The sequence below is a fragment of the Lissotriton vulgaris genome, chromosome 12, assembly GCF_964263255.1.
Source record: "Lissotriton vulgaris chromosome 12, aLisVul1.2, whole genome shotgun sequence".
Classification (NCBI taxonomy): Eukaryota; Metazoa; Chordata; class Amphibia; order Caudata; family Salamandridae; genus Lissotriton; species Lissotriton vulgaris.
This window is the reverse complement of record NC_141700.1, coordinates 610,761,298-610,782,596: the sequence shown is the minus strand read 5'-3', so window position 1 is coordinate 610,782,596 and position 21,299 is coordinate 610,761,298. Positions and strand designations below refer to the sequence as shown.

The following is a 21,299-nucleotide window of genomic DNA, read 5'->3' as shown; positions in this document are numbered from 1 at the left end:
GGCGCCGTTCCTAAAGCCGGTTCCACAGATAGTGCTAACAACAGACGTATCACTCACCGGCTGGGGAGCCCATCTCCTAAACCATACAATTCAGGGCAGTTAGACCACTGAACAAAAAGTGTTTCACATCAATCATCTAGAACTACTGACAATATTTCTAGCCTTAAAGTCATTCCAAGTACATCTTCTGAACAAGACTTTCTTAGTCCGGACGGACAATATGACAGCAATGGAGCAAGCAAGGAGGAACACATTCTCTGCAGCTCTCTTGCCTAGCGCAAAGCGTATGGAGATGGGCCATTCCCCAAAATATGTATCTCCTGGCGGAACATCTTCCGGGAGTAAGCAATCAGATAGCGGATCTGTTAAGCCGTCATACTCAACAAATACACGAATGGGAACTTCGTCCACAAGTCCTTCATCCTTTCTTCCAAATGTGGGACCTACCAGACATAGATCTGTTCGCCACACACACAATGTAAAATGCCCAACCTTCGACGCCAGGTTCCCACACCCGTTTTCCAAAGGCAAAAAGATATGGATGAGCTGGTCAGGCAAATTTGCGTACGTTTTTCCGCCACTCCCACTCATTCCACTAGTAGTACGCAAGCTCAAACAACAGTCTCTCAAAATGATCCTAGTGGCTGCCACATGGGAATGGCAACCATGGTTCACAACACTACTTGAACTATCAATAGTCCCTCTTCAAAAACTACAACCCTCCCCAAAGCTGCTGATGCAGAACCATGGAGAAATAAGGCAACCAGCTCAACTCAATCTAGCGATCTGGCTCCTGCAGTCTTAGAGTTCGGTTACCTGAACCTCCCACCGGGCTGTATGAATATTATCAAGGAAGCCAAACGCCGCAATACTAGAGCTTGCTATGCAGCCAAATAGAAAAGATTTGTTATTTACTGCAAAAACAACAAAATTGACCCATTAGATGCTTCAATACAAAACATTATTTGCTATTTGCTACATCTACAAAGTTGCAATCTTACATACTCATCAATTAGACTACAATTTGCTGCCATTGCCGCCTGAGATTTATATCTCAAGTCTTAGTTAATGGATCTGATCCATTAACTAAGACTTGAGATATAAATAAAATATTTTGAAGCCATCCAACTGTATTCATACAGACTCTGGCTTAAGAACCAAATATAGGAGATTAATTTCCCTACTGCACAGTGCTTCATCCGCAACAGCAACTCCTATTCCATTTTATGATATTGGGCACGTTTTTCGCCAGCTCAAATAAGAGTCTTTCTTTCCAGCCATAATTGTGCTTGTCCTGAAGATGGTCTGATGGGCTACAGCCGAACAGACCGAAACGTCGACCTTATCCTCTATTTCTAAGAAAAAGTTTCATTCTGGAGCAATACGTATTCTCATTAAGAGATCTGTTGCTTATGATTCATTAGGAATAGTTGTTTAGTCAAATACTGTTAGGCCAAATTGATTTTGCTTCTTTATTTGATTTTGTGCTGAATGATTTTATCTATTTGTATTCCATTTGCAAACAAAAAATATATAAAGTAAGATATATTTTTCAAATTACTAGGTTCTCCCGTGTGTTTTATGTTGAGATATTTCTCTTTTGATGTCTAATGACACTTTGGTGTTTGTTCCGGTAGGACAAACCCCTTGATTCATCTCTGAATAACGAAAGATTGTTGTGTATAAAATCCCTTGAAGGCTCCTTTTACCATTCCGATTACTGCCCTAGCCTCCAAGGGTACATTGGGTTTCCCCAAATATTGATTTACTTACAAAACAGACAACATTTGTTATTGTTTCGAGTACTTGCTATCAAAGCCTTCATGGAAGGCCTTAAAAGGATAATTCCACCCAGACTACCACCATCTCCCATATGAAACCTAAACATTGTTCTTACTAGACTCATGGGTCCCCCATTTGAGCCTTTTACACAAATGCTAATTATAATTCCTTACATGGAAAGTAGCGTTCCTTGTCGCAATCACCTCTCTTAGGAGAGTAAGTGAGATCCAGGCTTTAACCATACAAGAACCATTTTTACAAATCCATCCAATCAAAGTGGTTCTTAGGACAAATCAAAAATGTCTTCCAAAGGTAATTTCTGCTTTCCATCTTAATCAATCAGTAGAGTTACCAGTGTTTTTCCAAAACCCTGATTACGTAGCTGAAAGAACTCTTCACACTCTCGGCGTCAAAAGAGCTTTACTTAACTACATAGACAGGACTAAAACCTTTAGAAAAACAAAACAACTGTTTGTAGCTTTCTCTCAATCTCATAAAGGCAACCCCATCTCCAAAGCTGGAATTGTCAGGTGGATAGTCAAATGTATTCAAATATGCTATCAAAAGGCAAAACGCTAATTAACAATTCCCCTAGAGCCCATTCAACACGCAAACTAGGGGCTTCCATGACATTCTTAGAGAACATTCCCCTAGAAGACATTTGTAAGGCAGCAACTTGGTCTACTACACACACCTTCACCAAACACTATTGTGTTGACGTGCAGGCCGAGCAACAAGCTTCTGTGGGCCAAGCTGTCTTTAAGACACTTTTTCAAACTACTGCAACACCGCTAAGGGAGACACTGCTGTACAGTCTATGCAAAAGTGTACTATCTGCAGCTTACATGTCTCGAACCGAAAATGCTACTTACCGGTATGCATCTGTTCTTGGCATGTAGAGCTGCAGAGTAGTACACGCCCACCCGCCTCCCCAGGACCTGTATACATGGACATCTATTCTGTTTCTTACAAACTCCATCATTTCCCTTCATGGCAAAAAACAATCTGAAGGTGGAGTTGATGCCCATGCGCACTATCGTCCAAGGGAGGAGTCACCTATCTAACTATCGTCCACAGGAGGAGTCACCTATCTCGTAACTACAAAAGACTTCTTCCAAGACAAAAACAAGGTGCAAGCATTGGAGCCCAACACCACATGGCGATCTATGCAAAAGTGTACTACTCTGCAGCTCTACATGCCAAGAACAGATGCATACTGGTCAGTAGCATTTTCCTTTTCCACCCCTTTATTCCTTTTCTTTATAATTGGTAGAATCAGTGTTAAGACTACTTCTGTGTGGCCGTGAATTTTTGATTCTTGTTTGATGTTTCTTATAATTGCTTTATCAATTGGCTTTGGTGATCAAACATACTCTCAGATGCCTTTTTTCTTAATGTCTAGAAGCTCAGTCTTGCGGAGGAGGGAAGTGCAACGCATGAGCAGCAAGCCACAGAGTTCCGTAACCGGGTGCAGGACCTTGCCACAGAGCTGATGAAAGTAACAGAACAGAAGAACAACACAATGAAAGGTAAGACTCAGAATGGGGAAAACAAAAGATGCTTGAATTTCTTCACCACCTATTTTCACATATAATGACACAGTACCTCCACTGTTTGTGACTACAAATATGGATGGACTGATAGCCTCCCACCTTACAGATTTGCATCGCCCCTGGTTCAGGAAGTTCATCTGTATAACATTGAGACTTTTATTCCAGTTGTTTATTGAAATATGATGCATTATGATTTAATTCACTGATGTGATCTAAGTTATTTTGTTAATAAACTTCTGTTCCGGACCTTTTATTGTGCTTTTTTGTGCTTTCTGAATCTTCACCTTCTTTACTTATGAAGGTGATATAATTTCCTCAGTGTACATTTCTGTGTTGAATAATTTTTGGTTGTTGAAGTTTTACCTTTCAGTCCCAGGGGTCAAATTTATCTTAAGAGATGCTTTGTTTATTGTATTTTCCGGTTTTATTTTTAAACATTACAGATTGATGTAGTATAATTGTCCACTCGTGATAAGTCAGTTTTAAACCATAAGCTCCTCAACTGATGAAAGTGGTGCAAATATTGACATTGAGAGAGTCCCAGTGTCTAATAGCTCCATCCGTGAACAATAGTAGAGGCAACACACACCAAACCCATAGTCCTGCACGTGAAGAGTCATCTCTCTTCAGACTCAAGCTGTCGAAAGAGTTAAGTCTCCATTACTGTACTCAAATCGTTTTCAGGAATGGTTAGGTGCTCGAAAGGCAAGCCTGTCTGTGCCGATTGTCGCCAGTGTAGGAGAGTAGGGTCTGCGTCCTATGGTCACCCCCACTTTTTGCTTTTGCTTTACTGGTTTTCGACTTAGATGTGGCTGTGGGCCTGCTAATCAGACCCACAGCCCAGATGCACTCTCTCTAAATTCACACCATGTACTCTAGGTACATCCACAATTGGGAGTTGGTTCACCTTATCAGCCCCTGTAGAAGTGTACCCTAGGTACTCAGGGCATAGGTGTAACCAAGGCCTACCAGGGGCTGCAGCATGTATTATGCCACCCCTGGCTGGCCACTCAAATAGACACAACTGGCTGATCACTCAGCTGAGGCAAGGTCGTGTAATCACCCCTTGCTTAGGTGTAGTATTCCTATACCTACTTACATATAGACACATAGTAACCTATAAGTCACTCCTATGGCAGGCGTTAACAATCCTGAAGGCAGAGTGCTTGGTTAGATGTGAGATAGTGCTCTAGCATGAGCTGAGCCTGTCTGCATCTTTCGGAACCATGTCCTTATAGCTGTTCTACGATATCGCCATACCATATACTCTTAAGTGCATTATAATCCTCGCGGTTAGATGCTAACTTTGGTTTGGCTTTATCCAAACATGTTGTGTAAGGTGTCATAGGCTTTGGAATACTACCCCCATGTTAAGTCCAACAATCCCGGTTAAAGTTAACCAGAGCCCCAGCATCACAAAATGGACGATGCTGCCACAGACACAAGTCTGACTTCCTGCTTCTGGGAGTCCTTCCAGTCACGGAGGTTTGGACAATAGGTTTTCTGCCTGGAGAGGTGCTAGCACCACCCCAAACAGGACTTTGTGTATTGGGACAGGGAGGGCTGAATAGAATGAGACACTGCCTGGGGCACACTTGGTGCTCCATGCATAGTCCAGTTCAAACCGGTGCTGGGGCACTCCAGCCCCAGCTCTGGCACGAAACTGGACAAAGGAAAGGGGGTGTAACCATCCCCCTTCCTGGTCCCACCCATAGGAGGCACCTAGCAGTAAACAAGACCCCTTTAGTTGTATAAAGGTATGAGCTGACCCAGGAGACTTTAGATTAATCCTGGAATCGATTTGAACCGAAACTCTGGACCTTTCGACGTTCACCTGAGCTGAAGACTGAAGAATCTCCCTTGTGGCCAAGGAGTGACCACCCTGGGCAACCAGGCACCATCCAGCAATTCAACGGCTTGCTTTGTCCCTGTTACCGCCGGAACCCGAGCACAGAGCCTGACAAGACCCCGACTCCCGGACCTCTCTGACCCAACTGCACGACTCCAGCCCAGCTGAGCCCCGTGGAAGGCGTCTGAACCCGTGGAACCAGGCAACTTGGAAAGTCTTCAGCTTGCTAACAGCGCAGCTCCTGAGGCCTCCTCGAAGCTGTGCCCTGGGTACTGAGACACCCCGACACCGAGCTCCACCTGCACCGAAGACCAGCCCTCCACACTCCACGAGATCTGCGTGGGGCCCTTCTGCTTGTGTTCTGCTCGACGCGTTGTCCGGTTGCTGGCCAGTTGGCTAGTAGCCCTGTGGCGACGATCCTTTTGAAAATCCATCGCTAGTCTGGTTGCTCCAGACTGGCCCTTACTTCCCTGCAAAGGTGAAGTACCTCAGACCCTCCTGGTCTGCACCAGAAGCCTTTTGTGTATCCTGCGTGGGTTGCCTTTGCTTAGGCTTGTTGGCTCCGATTTTGAAGCCGACCCCTCCATCTGCGAGAACCTTCGTGGGACAGCTCCGCTCCAGCACCTGGTCGTCCTCAACGCCTCCTGGTCCGCGTGGCTGCAACAACAAGCTTCACGACTGCACCTGATTGCTCCTCGACGACGTCTGGTTCCTTCCTGGTTCCACCCGGTCACTGGCTAGTGACCTAGAATCTGTCCCCTCTGCTTTCAGGTCCTTGGGTGGATCCAAGGGTGGATCCACACTTGGATCCACCCGGACATCTTCCTCCTGGTCGCCTGCAGCATCTTTTCTCCAAAGCTCCATAGGCTTCAACGGCGAAACCCGACACATCTTCACACCTATGCACCCGCTTCCTGTGGGTGAGATAACGCAAGTACTTCGGTGCTCCTGTAGGGGTTGACTATCCTAGTGTCTAGTTTTGCTAGTTGTGTAATCCTAGTTAGACCGGAAGTGTCCTAAAACTCCATTTACTTACCTTCTAAGTTCCCATTGACTTTCTATTGACTCTTGCGTGAGTGTACTGACACTGCACGCGCCGCCTTTGGGCCTCCTACTCCTAACCTAAGGGTCAGATAGTGTAGCCCCAGCGATTCCCTAGGCCCTAGGTCTCTTCTTTCCCAAGTCGTGGTTCTTATACCACTTAATTAGAATATGGTTTTACGCGCCCCTAGGGCCTAACTGTAAATTGTGCTATTTAAAGTATTTCTGAGTGTAACTTGTTATGTGCTTTTGCCTCTGACCTCATAAAGAGTTCAGAGGAGTGTGTTAGTGAATAAATACATATATATTTTTTATATATCCTGTGTGGTGTCCTTTCATTTGGTATTCAAGGGGTTACATATGGTAAAACAGCTGGCTTTACACGCCCTCAAGAGTCTTTTAGCCTAAGACTGTTCTGTCCACGCTACCTCTAGGATAGCTGGTCTATAAGGTTGACTTTACAACCATCACCATAAGGGTTGTTTGGACTGGTGCAAGGTGTTCACTAGAATAGTGAACATCATATACCAGGCCAACTTCTCACAGCCAGCACTCCTGTTCTATTGAATACAGATGTTAGTTATTCCACTAGAGCAGGGGTCTCCAAGCTTTTCTGTAGTGAGAGCTAACTCTACTCAAGGAAAGTCCTGCCGAGCTACTAGCATATTTTATCACTGTAAAATGCTGATGATATGTATTAACATTACACTATGACAACCTTAAGCACAATTATCAGTAGTAACCACCCAAACATTCCAGGTGAAGTTATCAGCAGAATGTTAGGAAAACTTTTATCAATATTAAATGCTTGTAATCAAGTAAAATTCACATCATCACGTGCTGTGTGCCACAAAGGGTATTACCACAGCATAAAGTATCCCCAACTCAAATTTAATTATCATTCAGCTAACAACTTTAAATGTGTTTTAGAATAGCAATATTTTGTCTTCATTAGCATATAAGTTTTGAAAATACACATATTTGTCTATCAAAACCACTTTCCACTTTGAGCAATCAAACTCAATTTTCCTGAACAAAAACCTTTTCTGAAAAAGCATAATTTTTTCCTTTAAAAATCAAATCAGAGGGGCGTGGCCAAGATGGCGACCTGAGGAGACGTCTGATTGTGAGGCTCCTCGTCCCTAACCCCCGTTAATGCCCCGTTAATACACAATTTAATCCCCCGAGCACCTTGATTACTGCCCGCTGTTGGGGAGCACACGGAGGAAGCTTTGGAGCGGCCGGGCACGACACAGGGAAACGCCTGTGCCCCTAAGCGGCCGAGATCGCTGTTCCTGTCCCGCGGAGTACAACATGGCGGCCGGACCCGCCGACTGACAGCGGACAGCCTGGTCCCCTGGGGCGGGCCGCCGCAAGCCGCGGACCAGCACTGAAGGCGACATCACTCCCCTGATCCGGGAGGTGAGCGACGGTAGAGAGAGAGGCGAACCGCGGGCCCGATATCGGGTGGGCCGCGGCGAGGCGCGGCCGAGCCAACCGGGAGAAGAAACACCTGAGGCCCCGGTCTGGGCCTGTGCGGAGCCCGCTCGGCACGCAGCCTTAGCGCCTGTGGGGACGGAGTGAGAAGCGGCCGGCCGAATCGCGGCCAACAATCCCCCCAGAGGAGGTGAGGAGAGCTGTGCTGGGCTGCTTTGGGTGCAGAGCTCAGGGGGTGTCTACTCGAGCCCCCGGCGGGAGGCCTAGCAGTGACCCTAAGGCGCGGCCTTCTGACGCGCTGCGGCAGGGCCGGGGAGTGTGCCATCCGGCGCCCAGGCTAGCGCAAGATCAGAGGCAGACCCCACGGACAATCCAGAGGCACGGGTGGCACCGCAGCACTGGGAGCCCCGGGCAAGAGAGGAGAGCTACGCTGGGCCGGAGCTCGGGGGGAGATAGTCGAGCCCCCGGTGTGGACCGGCGAGGGGGTACAAACTGCGCTGTATCGCGCGGGGCCCCTGCGTAGGACAGTAGAGAGGCACCGGACTGCCAAGATCCGTGAGCCCGGGGGGAGCTGTCCGAGCCCCAGGTGGGAGCCTGGTGGGGCCTACCAGCATTGTGACTGCAACGCTGCGGCAACGCTGCAGTGCGGGACGAGAGACCCCAGCCTACGGCCCTCACGAGTGTCTGTCCTCGGGACAACTTGGCCCCCTCCCCTGACTGTACTGATCCTTGCTTGGGCCCACTCGCGGCAGTGCATCTGCTGGAGGGTGGGGGCGGACTAGACAAAGTGCGCTGGGACCACCCGCGCGATAGAACATGGCTACCATGTATCGTAGAGGGGGCCGCACTATCCATGACATGCTCGCTAAAGGTGCCCCGAAAGGAGATAAAAGCCACCAAGCCAACACCAACGGATCGCCCCAAGGAGACGGAGCAGGAGGGGGGAGAGGCCCCCATCACCAACGCTTTCTTGGAATCCCTATTCCACTCCCTCAGGGAAGACTTCCAAACCCTTAAGCAGGAAATGGCGGGCGAACACAGACAGCTGCGCCGCGATGTCGATGGCCTCGGAGAGCGCGTGGCGGAGATTGAAGACACTGAGCGCGCTAGGAGCGAAGAAGTTGGATTCCTGCAACAGGAGATTATCAAGCTTCATGAACACCAGACAAACCTGCAAGCACATGCGAAGGACTTAGAGAACTGCTCCCGACGCAACAACATACGGGTCCGGGGGGTGCCATCCAAATCGGAAGGGGACAGTGTTACGATCTACCTGCAGCGATTGTTTCGGGAAATATTGGGTGAGTCGGAGAATTTCGAGATCCGAATTGATAGAGCACATAGGGTGGGCCTGGCGCGCCGTGCGCCGGCCCCTCCACCCGACATTTTGGCCTTCCTGCCCCACTACCCTCTGAAGGAACGCATTCTGAAAGCGGCACGCACGAAGCAGCAACTCCAATTCCAGGGACACCCATTGGGGTTATTTCAAGACTTATCGGTGATCACGCTGCAAAAACGAAAGGCGTTTAAAGTGGCCATGACTTTCCTGCGAGATAATGGTGTCCCGTACTCCTGGGGCCATCCTTTCAGAATCAACTTCAAGTGGAAGGGGGCCCTCCACCAGCTCAGATCCCTACGAGACACGTGTGCACTGCTGGGCATTGCCAATGAAGGTGACGCAACGGTGGAGGGTTCATCGGCTCACTGGTTAGAGGCGGCAGACCCGAGAGCAGAGGACGGCCCGGGACCAGGGTTCGATTCCCGGCGCGGCAGGTTTCTGGACCAGGGTCAGCGGACTCGATAATTCTCTCGCCTCGGTGCCCACTCTGATCAGCGATCACACTCGGCAACTCTGGGCATTAGCTTGCCTCATCTTCACTAACGGCCCCACCAGACCGCTGGGGATGCCTGGTCTCACCCTGGAGATACCCATTAAGGGACCATCTCTCAGGGAAGCCAGGAAGGGTTTCGCAGCGGTCGAAGCGCCTTGGGACCCTACGGGTAAGTAGTGCGCTATATAAATGCCAATACATTTACATACATTTACATCCACGCAAAACACCCAGCCAAGATCCCCGCGGACGTCTGGGTACGAATGGCAGCGGGTGGGATGCCGCCGATCAACCAAAAGCGATCTCAAGCCGGACCCCAAGACTATAGCTCAAGAACACGCAGCAGCGATACAGGAGGTCTCCAAAGACACGAAAAACGGAACTTGATGCGGCACCGATGGGGTAATCAACACACAGCATCTTAGCACTGAGTTGGGGGGGCGGGACGGGGGGCCTACGAGGTCGCCACTGCCACACACTTCCTTAAGTTGTAACTCTACTACAGGCCTGGTCTGAGTTGGTATAGGCCTGGGACAATGACCGTTTGTTGGGGTTTCACAGTTGGGGGGGGGGGAGCAGGGGGGGGTGGAGGGGGTGAGGGAAGTTGGGGAGTTCGGGAGATCGGGGCAATTGGGGGGGTTGGTAGGGGGGTTGTGTTGGGAGTGGGGTGTTGGGTGGGCCGGGGTGATCTGGGGCGGTAGGGGGGACAGATGTTGCGGGGGGGAGGTACCGGTGTGCTCCGTCCAGAGAAGCGACAGGCAGAGGGTCACTAGGAGGCTTTAGACTACGACACAGAGTGGGGGGACGTACACACACCCATGGCTGAGGAGTCCATCCAAGTCCTCACCTTGAATGTTAAGGGGCTCAACAACCCTATCAAGAGAAGGGTGGTGCTATCCTACTTAGAGCACTCCAGTGCGGCCATATGTTTGCTGCAGGAGACGCATTTACTCGCCAAGGATTGGCATCGGATGAGGTCCAGGGCCTTTCCACTACAGTTCTACTCATCCCTCACAGAGAAAAAGGCAGGGGTAGCTCTGTTATTCGCAAGACACTTCAGGGGCAAAGTGGGGGAAAAGGTAGCGGAAACTAAGGGCAGACTCCTGGCCTACAAGGTACATATAGGGGATTTGTCGATCACATTGGGGTCCACCTATGCACCCAATACCAAACAAGAAGCCTTTCTTAAAGGGGCGCTAGCTGATGTGGTAGGGACCAATACGAGATACATGCTGGTGGGCGGTGACATCAGCATAGTTATGGACAACAAAAAAGATAGGTTGGGTCTGCGGTTTGGCGACACGGGGGCATTATCCACCGAAGGGGGACATTGACTGGCTAATGGGGTTCCTGGATCTTTGGAGAGAGGCCCATCCCACTTCCCCAGGGTACACCTTTTATTCTCCGGTACACCAGACTTATTCTAGGATAGATTATTTCTTCGGCTCAACTGAGTTAGGCCCTTTGGTCCAAGACATCGAGGTCACCCCAGCGGCGCTATTGAACCATGACGCGGTGGCAATCCGCCTGTCGGTCCCACGCGGACAGTCGCGCAAGGGCAAATGGCGTCTGAGGGAAAGCCTGCTCCAACGCAAAGGGGTTGCACAGCAGCTCTCAAAAAGCATTGCAGATTATCTGAGCATAAATGACACTGGCGAGGTGGCCAGGCCGGCGGTCTGGGGCGCACTTAAGGCGGTAGTTCGGGGGGAACTAATTGCGCTCGTGGCGGCGGACAACAAGGAGCGAAAAAAAAGACGCCAGGCGCTAACGGAGCAGGTGCTGGAACTTGAAAGGGCTCACTGCCGGACGGGGGCTCCCTGGATTTGGCGCAAACTGAAAGCAGCGAGGGCACAACTCTCGAGTCTGGGCCTAGACCGCGCGGAATACGCGGCGCTGTGTCTCCGTCACACATACTATGTGGGGGGGGACAGGACTGGACGTCTGCTGGCCAGTAAGCTCAAAGCCAAAATCGTCCGCTCCACGATCCCAGCTGTCCAGGTGGAGGGGGATAGGGAAGTCAGAGAGGACGATCAAATAGCCGAAGCATTCAGGGCGTTCTACGCCACCTTATACACTGCAGATGCGCCCTTAGACACCGAGGCAAGGTAAGCGTATTTAGATGAGGCGAGTGTCACCGCTCACAATGAGTTGAATGCCCAATCTCTGGAGGCCCCTATAAGACTGGCGGAAGTGATTTCGGCGATAGCACGTCTTAAACCGCTGAAAGCCCCAGGCCCGGACGGTTTCTCCGCGGGGTTCTACAAAGCGTTCTGCCCCCTCAAAGCCCCAATTTTAACTGACTGTTCAACTCTTTTCAGGGCTCCAGTTCCATCCCTCAAGAGATGGTGGAAGCAGACATCATCGTCCTGCCGAAACCGGGCAAAGATAGACACAATGCGCGGCCTACCGTCCGATTTCGCTGCTCAACCTAGACTTAAAACTCTTTACTGGATCCTGGCTGCCAGACTGGGTCCCTGCCTCCCTGGGATAATAGAGCCTGACCAAGCGGGTTTTATACCGAATCGGCAATGTGGGGATAACACCAAACGCCTGATGCACGTCATTGATAAGGCACATTTCAATGATTCGAACTCGGCCCTCCTATCAGTCGACGCCTAAAAAGCGTTCGACAGAGTGGACTGGGCCTATCTAGACGGGACACTGGCGAGGTTCGGAATAGGTGAGCGGTTCCGCTCATGGATAGCCAGCTGATACGCGGCACCGCGGGCAACCGTCAGGGTTAACGGGACAGGCTCCCGGCCATTTGACATCAGGCGCGGCACTAGGCAGGGATGTCCACTCTCGCCACTCCTGTTCGCCCTATATATAGAACCATTCGCTCAGAGCGTCCGGGACAACCAGTCTATCACGGGCATCTGCTTCGGGGCGAAAGACAAACGATCAGCCTATATGCAGACGACCTCCTGGTGGCCGTGGACGATCCCAAGACATCGATACCTGCATTCCTCAACAAGATTACACTGTTCGGGAGGGTCTCGTGCTTTAAAATGAACATTGATAAGTCAGTGATTCTCCCACTAGGGCGCAATACACACCTGGCTAACAGGGGACTGTTGCAAATAGGGGGGCTGACCACGCAGTTGTCGTTGCCGTATCTGGGGATTGTCCTGACACCTGTCACGGCTCAAACGGTCGAACAAAACTACGCCAAGCTCCTCACGACCATCCAAGGGGATGTCCAGCGCTGGCGCCAGCAACCACTCTCCTGGCTTGGGAGAGCGGCAGCCGTCAAGATGTCCCTGCTGCCTAAGGTTTTATACCATTTCCAGACTATCCTGGTCACACCACCTTTGGGCATGATTAAGACATTTCAGGACATAATACAACAGTTCATATGGGCTGGCAAGCGTTCTCGGGTCCTTTGTGATTTAGTAATGCGGACAACTGCGGAGGGCAGACTGGGCATCCCGGATTTACAACAATATTTTCAGGCAGCACAGATGCGTTACCTCTTAGAATGGTCCCGCCCGATGTCTGAGAAGCGCTGGCTATTCCAGGATAGGGCAATGGCAGGCATGCCGCTATGGAGAGTCCCTTTCCTGGCACGGCCGGACAGACCAGCGTACATCAAGAAGTCTCCCATCACCCGTACACTTCTTCAGGTCTGGGACAAGGTGGCAGTGGCCAAGGGCTTAACGTCTTTCCCATTGCCAATGACGCCTCTGCTGGATAATCCGGCGTTCCCGCCGGGGACATCCCCCGGCTCGTTCTCCCAGTGGCCGCTGATGGATTTTCGGTCAGCCGGGCACCTTTTTGACACAGAAGGCTTCATGCAACTGAATGACATACGGGACTTCTACGGGATAGACAAACCACAAAGATACCAGTACTTTCAGTTCCGACATTGGCTTACAAGCACCGACGTCTTACCGCACGTTAGCCGACATCTCACGGCATACGAGAAATGGCTTGTCACTAAAACTGCAGACAAACGAGCCATCAAGGAACTATACAAACTACTGGCCCCCCACCTCTCGCGACTAGATCGACGGGTCAGCGGCGGTGGGAGCGGGAGTTGGGGCGTGCACTCTCGGATGGGGAATGGCGGGAAATTTACCACAGAGCCCACCATACGGCCAGAAACGTGGCCAGTCGGGAAGCGGCGTTCAAGGTGGCTTACTACTGGTACCTAACAACTGCACGGCTCCACCAGCGCACCTCGAGACGTGATCCCAACTGCTGGAGGGGCTGTGGGCAAATTGGGACCATGCTTCACCTACTCTGGGAATGCGCGGAAGTGCAAGAATTCTGGGAGGCAGTGCTCCGGGATATAGACCACCACTTTGACACAGAAATCTCTTGTTTCCCAGCCTACACAGTACTGGGCCTCCCGAACAAAATCACGTTCCCACTCAAATCAATAAGGGGGAAACAAATGGGTTTGGCAATGGGAGCAGCGACTCAACACATCCTTTCCCTATGGGGTACTCCGAGGAAAAACACGCACACGGGGTGGCTCCATCGATTGTGGTACATGATGGGCATGGAAAGGAAAAAGCATCTATTATTCAAACTACAGATTCCTATAGGGAAACATGGCAGCCGCTAATCTCACTGCTCACACAGGAATTCAATGAGCTGACATGCCCAAAGTATCTCAGGGTTCTCCGACTGGTGGATGAATTTCACAAGCAACCAGAGAGCTGAAACAGTGACACCTGATGCCGAACATATAGAGAGTTACGTAGCAGGGAAGTGGAGCACACCGGAAAGGGGGGGCAAGGGGAGGGGTTGTTGGGGAAGGAGGCCGTTGGGGTTAGGGTGGGTAGGCAGGGAATTTCAGGTACGGGAGATAATGATTGCATTGTTCAAGAGAATCGCCTTTACCTTTGCTTGCATGGACACAGAGCACTCTCCCAGAGAAAAGGTGTTCACAGCACGAGCGGGGAGGGAGACAAGAGCTAACCTACAGTACTATGCTTGCCCAATTGTTATATTGTGCTATGCAGCTGAAACTAATAAAAATTAATTTGATCAAAAATCAAATCAGATTTCATTGTTTGAAAATACACAATCCCTCAACATCAGCTTTTTGTCTTCATTGAGTACTCCCATGTAAAAATGCCTCTCATGAACAAATTCTGCTTCAAATACCCAGGTAATGAAATCATAGGGCATGCTTGCTCACCGTAACACTAAGAATGTTTCTATTATGATAATATTCCCCACGATTAAACTAGGGCTGCCACTGTGCCACAGCTGGATGCCCAATATATATTAGTTATGTTATGTTATGTTATGTTATATGGGGTTTTGTAGCATGCTCAATTACTACTGGAGTATCCTGGCGCGGAGGGAGCAATGCTAGAGGAGGAGTTAGAGAAGGAAAACTGAGCTTAAAACGCCAGTTTAAACAAATGGGTCTTAAGTGCTTTTTTGGAAAGCACATAATTCGGATTAGAGCGGAGGGTCAATGGAAGAGAGTTCCAGGCAGTTGCAGCTTTAACAGCAATGGACTGGCCTCCGAAACGAGAGCGCTGAAACCGTGGAACCGCCAGCCGATATTGGGTGGCGGAGCGCAGGGGGCGATTGGGAAGATAGAAGGAGAACCGTTTCCTCAGATATAAAGGGCCCTGATCGTAGATGGCCCTATGGGCTAAGGTAAGAGTCTTGAAGATAATTTGTTGCGAAACTGGGAGCCAGTGCAGACTGCGCAGATGGTGTCGGACGCTAGTTGGCCTGGAGATGTTAAACAGGAGTCTGGCAGTCACATTTTGGATTATCTGGAGACGATTAGTCAAATAATGCGAAGAGCCACTGTGAGAAGTTGGCCTGATATATGATGCTCACTAGTTCTAGTGATCACCTTGTATCAGTCCAAACAACCCTTATGGTGATTGGTTGTAAGTCAACCTTATAGACCAGCTATCCTAATGGTAGCATGGACAGAGCAGTCTTAGGCTAAACTCTTTTGGCATGTGAAGCCAGCTATTTTACCACATATAACCCCTTGAATACCAGATGAAAGGAAACCACACAGGTTGTTATGAAAATAAACAATATATTTATTACTAACAAACACCTCTGAACTCTTTATGAGATCAGAGGGCTAAGCACATAACAATACTCTTCAGAAAAATACCGTAAGTCGCATAATTACAATGGTGCCCTAGGGGCACGACAAACCATATACTAACTAAAGGGGTTAAATAGAATGATAGAAGAAATGAGTATGCCCAGAGGCTGTAGAATCACTGGGGCGGGCTACACTACCCTAACCTTAGGTAAGGAGCAGGAGGCCCACGGGACGCGTGTGCAGTGCTAGAACACACACGCGGGTTTCAATGCAAAGTCAATGGGCACGAACAATTTACAAAATAGGTAAGTAAGGACACTTCCGACTGGTTGAGACCAAAACTACAGGATACCTGGGAACAAGGAGAGGCAATCTACCTATGAGCACCAAAATGCTCTTGTTACCTCACCCACGGGCTGCGGGTGCATAGGTGTGAAAGTGTGCCGGGTTTCCTCGTTGAAGTCAATGGAGCCTTGGAGTAAAGATGCTGCAGGCGACCAGTAGGAAGATGTCCGGAGTGATCCAAGGGCGGATCGAAGAAGATGGAGACCTGAAAGCAGAGGGGACAGTGTTCAAAGTCACTAGCCAGTGACCGGAGTGGAACCAGGAAGGAACCAGATGATGTCGTTGTGATCAGGTGAAGAGGTGACGCTTGACTCTGCAGCCACGTGACCCAGGAGGCGTCGTTGACGACCAGGATGGAGGCACGAGCTGTCCCACGCAGGCTCTCGCCGTCGGCGGTGTCGGTTCCAGGATCGGAGTCAACAGGCCTTGGCAAATGCAACCCACGCGGCAAGTAAAGATGGCGTCTGGTGCGGACCAGGAGGGTCCGGGGTACTTCTCCTTTGCAGGGAAGCAAGGGCCAGTCTGGAGCAACCAGACCAGTGGCGTAGTTTCAAGATTTCGTCGTCTCGGAGGCCACTAGCCAGCCGGCAAGTGACCAGACAACGCGTCGAGTAGCAATCACACAGAAGGGCCCCACGCAGATCTCGTGGATGCTGGAGGGCTGGTCTTTGGTGCAGGAGCTGCTCGGGGCTGGGGCTTCTCAATCCCCAAAGCACTCACTCGAGGGTGCCTCAGAGGTCGTGCTGGAAGCGAAGTGCAGTTTCTTCAAGATGGCTGGTCCCACGTGTCCAGTCGCACCCACGTATCTCAGCTGTGCTGCAGATGTGACTTGAGGTCGGAGAGGTCTGGAAGTCCGGGTCTCGTCGGGCTCTTGAGTCTGGTTCCGCCAGGAAGGACGACAAAGTGAACCGTTAGGACGCTTGATGGTGCCTGCGAATGCAGGGTGGTCACTCCTTGGCCACAAGGGAGATTTCTTCCGTCTTTTGTGGAGCAGAACGTCGAAGTCCAGAGTTTCTTCTTTGTAGAGTTGTTCAGGATAATCTAATTTGGAATGGGACCAGCTCCTACCTTTATCCTGCTGAAGGGGGCTGTACTAGAGACTAGGTCCCTCCCATGGGTGGGACCAGGAAGGGGGGTGGTTACACTCCCTATCCTTTAGATGGTTTCGTGCCAGAGCTGGGGCTGGAGTGCCCCAGCAACTGGTTTGAACCGGGGTATGCACAGGGACACCTTCTGTGCCCCAGACATGTCTCATTCCTTTCAACCCTGCCTATTCTGGATACACAAAGTCCTGTCTGGGGTGGTGCTGGCACCTCCCCAGGCAGGAAACCCTTTGTCCAGGCCTCCCTTGCTGGAAGGACTCCCAGCAGCAGGAGGTCAGACTTGTGTTTGTGGCAGCAGCATCCATTTTGTGATGCTGAGGCTCTGGTTAACTTTAACCGGGGTTCTAGTTCTGTACATGTCATGTCCCTCTAAAAGGGTGGAATGTTACCCCCGTCACCAGAACTGACTAGGGGGTAGGATTCCAAATCGTATGACACCTTACTCGACATGTTTTGATAATGCCAAACCAAAGTTAGCTATAACCGCGAGGATGATAATGCACTTAAGAGTATATGGTATGGCACTATCATGGAAACCGCTGAAGGACATGGTTCCGAAAGCTGCAGACAGGCTCAGCTCATGCTAGAGCACCATCTCACATATTTCCAAGCACTCTGCCTTCAGGATTGATAAGGCCTGCCATAGGAGTGACTTATAGGAATATATGTGTCCATGTATATGTTAGATATAGAGATACTATACCTAAAACAAAGGGTGATTACACCACCTTGCCCCAGCTGAGGGATCAGCCAGTTGTGTCAAATAGTAAGGCCAGGCCAGGGGTGGCACAATACGTGCTGCAGCCCCTGGTAGGCCTTGGATGCACCTATGCCCTGGGTACCTAGGGTACACTCAGGGGCTCACAAGGTGATCCATGTTCCAATTGGTATGTACCTAGAGTACATGGGGTCCATTTTAACAGAGAGAGCAGAGGGCCTGGGGTCCTGAATAGCAGGGTCCCAGGTCAACTAAGTCGAAAACCAGCTAAACACTAGGCAAAAAGTTGGGGGTAACCATAGTCAGATGTCCACCTTCCTACACAACCCCTCCCCCCCCCCCCAAACGAAAGGAGATAAGGCTATCCTTGACCAGGTAAGCCTATTTTGCCTGAGTGGCCATATGAGGAGGTACATGCCCTGGCATGGTAACCCCCTGTCTCATGGTCCACTAAGCAATCCCTCACCCTAAGGGTATCTGAGGGTCTACACCATAAGGAATCTCTACCTGTGGTGTGTTTTGGCAAAGTAAAAGGCTGGTGCTGGGATGGAGTACTGAAGTGAGACTCCACTAATGTTGGGCTCAACTTCCTCCAATCACTATCCACCATATATGCCTTTCTTTCCAAGACTGAGTTGCAGAGTGCTTTCAGGGTCAACCTCTGGCTACATGAAGCTGGAGGCTGGGTCCCTCTGTTTGACTTACTGGAGGGACAGGTCAGGTTTGGGGCCCTTGGGTCCCAGGTTTAGCTGTGCCCAACAGTGTCCATCTGTGGGAGGGTCCACTGACATCAGGGGTTCTGTCAGGCTAGGCCTGACTACCTCTGGGGCAGTTCCTTCACAAGGGGGAAGATCAGTTCCCTGAGGAGGCTGATCCTTTCTTAAAGTCTGGTGGGAGGGAGATTGCTGTTCCTCCTCAATGCTCTCTGTTCGTGTGGAGTGATCCATAGTTTCAGGCTTCACAACATATGAATCTGTTTGAGTTTGGGCTGTGGCCATCACAGCTCCTTAACCTTTTCAGGAAGGGACTCAGTTTGGGTATGGGCTGTTACCATCACAGCCCTGCCAACCTATTCAGGGAAGGAATCTGCTTGAGATTGGGCTGAGCCTGGCACAGCCCTCCTGGCCTGTTCTGGGGGGACATCTTGGATTGGGGCTGTGGCCATCACAGCTCCACTAACCTTTCCATGGAGATTTACCATTTTTGAATGGGTTTCTTGCTCTACCTCAGCCCAGGATGAGATTTCTAGATCATTCCCCAGTAGACAATCTACAGGCAAGTTTGATGACATTGCCACTCTCTTGGGGCCAGTGACACATCCCCAGCTGAAATTTACTACTGTCATGGGGTGATCTTTCTGTACTACATCAATGTTGGTCACCTGGTATGTGGCTCCAGGTAAAAGTTGCCTTGAGGGGACTAGGCTCTCAGTCACCTTGGTAATGCTAGCCCCTGTGTCTCTATAGGCCTCAACTTTCAGACCATTGATGAGGGGCTCCTGTCTGTACTTGTCCAAAGTGTTGGGACAAGCAGTGAAGTTGGCAAACCCCATGCCATTTTCACAGACAAGAGTAGCTGTGGTAGGGGACCTGGTTATGCCAGAGTCCACCTGAGTTCCCCAAGTAAACCCAGCGAAATTCTTGGGGGCACTCCCACCACCTGGGGGATTAGTACTAGTAGTAACAGGAGGTGTTGGAGTAAATGTAAATGTAAATGTATTTGAGCTTATATAGCGCACAGCTACCCACAAAGGGTTTCCCGGCGCTTGCTTAGGGAACCCGTCCTGGTATTCCCCTGTGAGATAACCCCGGCAGGGTATCCACAAGGTGAAAGCCAGGCATCCCGCCGCGAGGGGCCGTTGTGGAGATTAAGCAAGCTATTGCCCAGAGTCGCAGAGTGTGAACCCGTGAGTTGAGAAGGCACCGGAGCGAGAATTATCGAGTCCGTGGAATTTTTGAGCCCAAGACCCGCCGAGGCGGGGAATTGAACCCTGGTCCAGGGCCGATCTCAGCTTCCGGGTCTGCCGCCTCTAACCCCTGAGCCACACTTCTCCACTTACTTGGAGGAATATTTTCCTTATTGTTGGCCTTGGAGCAACTGTTGTCAGTTTTCCAATGGCCTACCTGTTTGCAGGCATGGCAATAAGGTTTCTTTTGGGCATTGGAAGGATTTTGGGACCCACCCCCTGTGAGAAGTTGGCCTGATATATGATGTTCACTAGTGCTAGTGACCACCTTGTATCAGTCCAAACAACCCTTATGGTGATTGGTTGTAAGTCAACCTTATAGACCAGCTATCCTAGTGGTAGCGTGGGCAAAGCAGTCTTAGGCTAAACTCTTTTGGCATGTGAAGCCAGCTGTATTACCATATGGAACCCCCTGGAACACCAAGTGAAAGGACACAACACAGGATATATATTCAAAATATATATATATATATTTATTACTACAGATAGTCCCCTGAACTCTTTAAGAGCACAGGAGCAAACACGTTAAAACAATTCACTTGATAATATACAAAAGTAGCACAAATATGGATAGGCCCGGGTGGCCCCTAAAACCATATACTAAAGAAGTGGCATAAGTACCACGAGTCAAAAGGAAGTAAGGCCTAGGGCCTTGGGAATCGCTGGGGCTATGTTGGACTAACACAGGTTAGGAACTAGGAGGCCCACGGGATCTGGTTTGCAGTGCGCAAAGTTAGGAGCAAGTTCCATTGAAGTCAATGGATGCGTAAAAGTTAAAAAGGTGAAGGTAGGAAATCTTCCGGTCAGTCTAGGACTTAACCCTTCGGAATCTGGATACTAGGAGTGTTAAGCTACTCGGGGGCACCGGAGTGCCAGCGTTACCTCACCCACAGGAAGCAGGTGCTGTGGTGCCAAAGCGTGTCGGGATTCTGCAGGAGTCCGGTTGGAGCCTTGGAGTGTTGATGCTGCAGGCGACCTGATGTGAAGAGTTCCGGTGGATCCAAGGGTGGATCTGAATAGGTGAAGACCTGAAAGCAGAGGGGACAATGTTCACAGTCACTAGCCAGTGACCGGCGTGGAACCAGGAAGGAACCAGGCGTTGTCGGGTGCCAACAGGTGATCTCGTGAAGCTTGTCTCTTCAGCAGCGTGGACTAGGCGACAATAACGACGACCAGGAGTCACTCACGAGCTGTCCCACGTAGGCTCTAGTTGATGGCGGTGTCGGCTTCTTGATCGGAGCAAACAGGCCTTGGCTAATGCAAGCCACGCAGGAAACAGAGAAGGCTTCTCACTCTAACCAGCAAGGTCAGAGGGGTTGCTGCTTTTGGGAGCAGCAAGGGCCAGTCTGGAGCAACCAGACCAGCGGTGCAAAGTTGTCGTTTGGTCGCCAAAATGGCCACCAGCCAACGGACTAGTAACCGGACAGGCGCGTCGAGTGGAATAAAGCAGAAGGGCCCCACGCAGATCTCGTGAGAGTTGGAGGGCTGGTCCTTGGTGCAAATGTAGCTCGGTGGTGGGGCTTCTCAAGACCTCAATCACAACGATGAGGGTACCTCAGGGGCTGCGCAGTCAGCTTCTCGTGGACGATTCAAGAGGTACAGTCCCACGTCTCAGATCGCCTCCACTCTTCTCAGC

General features: G+C 50.3%; 1 protein-coding gene across 1 annotated transcript in view; it reads left to right on the top strand.

Annotated features, from left to right (window-relative positions):
- PMFBP1 (polyamine modulated factor 1 binding protein 1) overlaps window positions 1-21,299 on the top strand; it is a 1,903,249-nt gene that overhangs the window by 1,102,893 nt on the left and 779,057 nt on the right. Inside the window, exon 28 of the mRNA XM_086945556.1 lies at window positions 3,185-3,311. Coding sequence (XP_086801682.1) covers window positions 3,185-3,311 — 127 coding nt within the window. The remainder of the gene's footprint in view (window positions 1-3,184; window positions 3,312-21,299) is intronic.